The 4064-nt window shown below is 35.5% G+C and overlaps 1 protein-coding gene across 1 annotated transcript; it reads right to left on the bottom strand.

Moving 5' to 3' along the window:
* Positions 1-1357: 1357 nt before the first annotated feature.
* Positions 1358-3450, bottom strand: LOC143606635 (UDP-sulfoquinovose synthase, chloroplastic-like). Its single transcript, XM_077082341.1, has 3 exons — positions 3283-3450; positions 1960-3017; positions 1358-1875 (listed from the first exon to the last, which is right to left on the bottom strand). Exons 2-3 carry the CDS (start codon positions 2989-2991, stop codon positions 1474-1476), a joined length of 1434 nt encoding a protein of 477 aa, XP_076938456.1. The 5' UTR covers positions 2992-3017; positions 3283-3450; the 3' UTR covers positions 1358-1473.
* Between the last annotated feature and the right edge of the window lie 614 nt (positions 3451-4064).

Genomic DNA, 4064 nt, shown 5'->3' with positions numbered 1-4064 from the left:
TATTTTATACAAGTTTTTATCATTTATACAAGGTTACAAGGTTGTGTTACATTATTCGGTTATAATATTTATATATATTTTTGAATTTTAATTTTATTTATTGTAAGAAAGGTAACAATATATTTAGGGTCTAATAATAAAAGGATTACACAAATTAATAAGATGTTATAACCCGGTTTAAAAGCTATCTGGGTTTGGTGAGACTCATAACTCGCTTATCTTTTTTACTATAAATTGTTTATTAATTATAAATAATATCTTTTTTAAAATCGAATATTAATTTTAGTATATTCCTATTTTATAGGATTTTTATATCAAATATTTGGTAATATTAATTTTTAATTTAATGAGATGTTATACCCGTTTAAGGGCTATCTGGGTTTGGTGAGACCTAGACCCGTGAATTTGGGTTAAATGTCTGAGATCCCGTCATTTACATATAAACAATCTGGTAACATTAAAAGAATGTAGGGAGCAATCATAAAGCTTTTAAAGATTTCGTTTATATATATTTAAGATTTTTATACCCTTTTTTTCAACAAAAAATAACACAATAATTAATTTGGTTTAATATGAAATGTTTGGTGAGATTCCCTCAAAAGTTATAACACCAAAAGGAACCCTTAGCCGTGGAATGTGGATGGAAATACTCCAAACACCACATTTTTAATCAAGTTATATAATATCTAATCGAATGAACTAATGATGATCCACTTTTATCACAAATCAAATATACATTAAAAACTGCCACTTAATTACTTGAGTATGGCGCAATAAAAGACTTGATGGAAAATATATAAATGTGGCATAGTTGTCTTCAAAACTAATATCAATCTTTGTATGAACCCTATCCTTAGAAAACTTTATCTGATAAACTTCTCATTAATGACTTTATCGAGATCCAATCCAAATCACGATGACAAACCTGCAAAAGGGATCGCAGATGGGCACATTGAATTATCTTATCCATGTGGCTGAAAACGGACCGCAAATGAGCGAATTGAACTATCCGAGTGGCTAATAGCCCTCAGCCCTCACAACCCAGGCATAACGGCGCAATTTTCCAATTCCTTTCTACTGCTAATTTAACGTCTAGTTATTGGTTCTTGATTGGATAGCCGACATGTAATTTAAGTACCGGTTGGGGGAAGTTCTTATTAGAATAAATCAACTACACTAGACAATATAATTAATATTATAATATTAGCAATTGTTCATAACTTGATATTGATCATGGGATGCTAATTAATAGTGATAAACTTATTGCAATTTTTGAACGGATATTATATTTGATTTTAACATAACATGATTAACAAGTAAATATGTTACGTTTATATTCTTAAAACAAAAAACACAACTTATGTTGCATTATAGTCTTTTAAATCTTCTAGATCTTAGACTCATAGTCATAACCAAAGTATCCCATAAGACAAATTTATCTCACCAAGTAAACCATACTTCACTATTACATATCTAAGCAGAAACAGTCTTCGGCTTCGCACCAATCTTTCTCCAAGAAACACTAGGCATGATCTGCTTAGTATCCACACGGTCCTTAAACTGAATTGCAACATTGAGCAGCGAGTCAAGAAGCGAGTCCGAAAGCAGGTGCGGTTCGAGTCCCAACTCAATTAGTTTGGTATGTTTGGCATTGTAGTAATGTTCCTCTGCTTCAACTCTCGGGTTTGGCACAGATATCGTTTGCACCTCGATCCCAAGCTTCTCACCGGCTTTAGTAGCAAGTGATGCAAGTTGGTTCACAGAAAACTGCTCAGTAAACTGATTAAACACCCGAAATTCCCCACGGTTTGCGGGATTTGCAATCGCTAGCTCCACACATTGGACCGTGTCTCTTATATCCAGGTATCCTCGAGTCTGTAATAACAATATACTTAATAATTAATAATGTATGATATAACTTTCGTAAGATTTAAAAAGCTTTTATTTGAGAAAACTAACCTGGCCTCCTTTACCATAAACAGTAAGCGGATGACCAACCGCTGCTTGAACACAAAACCTATTCAACGCGGTTCCAAAAACGCCATCGTAATCAAATCTGTTATAAAGTTCTTCATGCATTTCAGTCTCGTCAGTCCTCACACCATACACCACACCCTGGTTCAAATCAGTAGCTCTAATCCCCCACGCTTTACAAGTAAACGCAATATTATTCGAATCGTGCACTTTACTCAAATGATAAAACGAGCTAGCTTGTTTCGGGTAAGGTAACGTGTCGGCTCTTCCATTATGAGTAATGGTTATATACCCTTCTTCAATGTCTATATTTGGTGTACCGTATTCGCCCATTGTTCCAAGTTTCACCAAATGACAGTCTTCGCTAAACTCTTTTATAGCGAATAAAACATTAAGCGTACCTAGCACATTGTTCTGTTGGGTGTATACAGCTCTTGACCGGTCAATCATGGAGTATGGAGCGGACCTTTGCTCGCCAAAATGAACCACCGCGTCGGGTTTGAAAGACGTGAACGCTTCCGACAAAAACTCAAAGTCACAAACGTCACCGATGTAAAGATCTATGTCTTTTTGCGTGAGCGATCTCCACCGTCGGATACGGTCGTGGATTGACGAGATTGGCGTGAGCGAGTCGAGACCGAGCTGGTGGTCAAAGTGGCGGCGGATGAGGTTATCAACAATTGCAACTTCATAGTTTTTGTTCGATAAGTGAAGCGAAGTCGCCCAACCGCAATACCCATCACCGCCAATGACCATCACGCGGGTCGGTCTTGATTCTTGACCCGAGGTTTGGTCAGCGCCCGAGCCTGTTTTGGTCGTCGGTTGTTGCAGAGTGGTTGCGCGAACCGAAAACAGTTTATGTGCGTGTGTTTTTTTTCGTGTTTTTATCGGTTTAACCGATGTTTGTAAAGTGAGTGAAGTCGGTAACGAAGATAAACATTTTGTCAACGATTTAGGGCTGTTTTTCGAGCAAGACGAGATGTTTAACGGGCAAGAGGCGGATATTAAATGTGCCATTTTCACATCAAATGCTGTATCAGTACCTACAAATGTTATAACTTATAAATTACACTTATAGTTAAAAAGCCCTAAAATTAAACTAAACCCTAAATTTAAATTCAACAAGTACGAAGCATAAATTGTTACGAAATTAAATTTATCTTTAACAAATCGGAACAAATACGAAGTTAAACACAGTAATTATGTGACTTGTATACAAACATAAAGGATCGTTATTAATTGCAGATTACAGACTTAAATTGCATAATAAAAGTGAACAAAATATATATATTAAGGAGTTATATATACCTGCTGAGTGATTGGTGATGAAATTAGCAACGAGTTTGTAGCAATTAGTGGTTGAATTTGGATTTGGTTACTCTGTTATCTTGTTCTGGTTTGGTTCGGGTTAATAATAACTCAAGTATTGAGCATCGAGTAGAGGATTATTAACGGATATTCCTCTCTACCCAATGCTTGCCTGTATTGTAAAGGTGCATGAATGGTCCTTCAAGTTTGTTTTGTAGGAAATTTGGTGTTAAGTTTGTGAATGTTTTAACGAATTAACGGGTATGAGTGTCTTTTTTAACGAGTTTGGTTTCCAAAATAGTTTAGGTTTTGTTTTAGAGTGGGGTAACCAAAATATTCAACTTGGACCGTGAATAGTTAATAAGTGGAAGGACATAGATAATTTTATTAATCAATCAATCACAAAGAGTGTAGTGGTATTTGACTCATATTGGTTTACATATGGTACGAAATCAGCCCATGCGAGTTGGATATAACACGCTAGGTCTGGATTAGAAGGATCTGGAGGATGACGAGTCTATCAATGTTGTTTGCCTAAGTGATAAAAATGTATGGAGTTCATGTTAAGATGACCACCAAAACAATTGCGACGTGAGGGGTCTACCCTACTTGTCAATGACATGTTTAAATACCTGGTATATATACTAGTGATATCATGTAAATCATATTATTTATTTTCTCAGCACACATATTTATTCCTACGTTAAAGAATGTGGAAGAATTATGTCCCCGTGACGAAGCCGATGATACATGTTTTTATTATGTAAATTTAACTGAGGTAA

Source organism: Bidens hawaiensis, unplaced genomic scaffold (genome assembly GCF_021521415.1).
Source record: "Bidens hawaiensis isolate Kalapana, Puna unplaced genomic scaffold, B.hawaiensis_p1.1 tig00002123_1, whole genome shotgun sequence".
Classification (NCBI taxonomy): domain Eukaryota; kingdom Viridiplantae; phylum Streptophyta; class Magnoliopsida; order Asterales; family Asteraceae; genus Bidens; species Bidens hawaiensis.
Note: the sequence above shows the minus strand (reverse complement) of the source record. Positions and strands in the feature narration are given on the sequence as shown.

Coding starts and splice junctions, on each gene's coding strand:
- LOC143606635 (XM_077082341.1), bottom strand. CDS start 2,991: ATGGCACATTTAATATCCGCCTCTTGCCCGTTAAACATCTCGTCTTGC. Junction 1,876..1,959: donor TTTATGGTAAAGGAGGCCAG/GTTAGTTTTCTC, acceptor TTGTTATTACAG/ACTCGAGGATACCTGGATAT.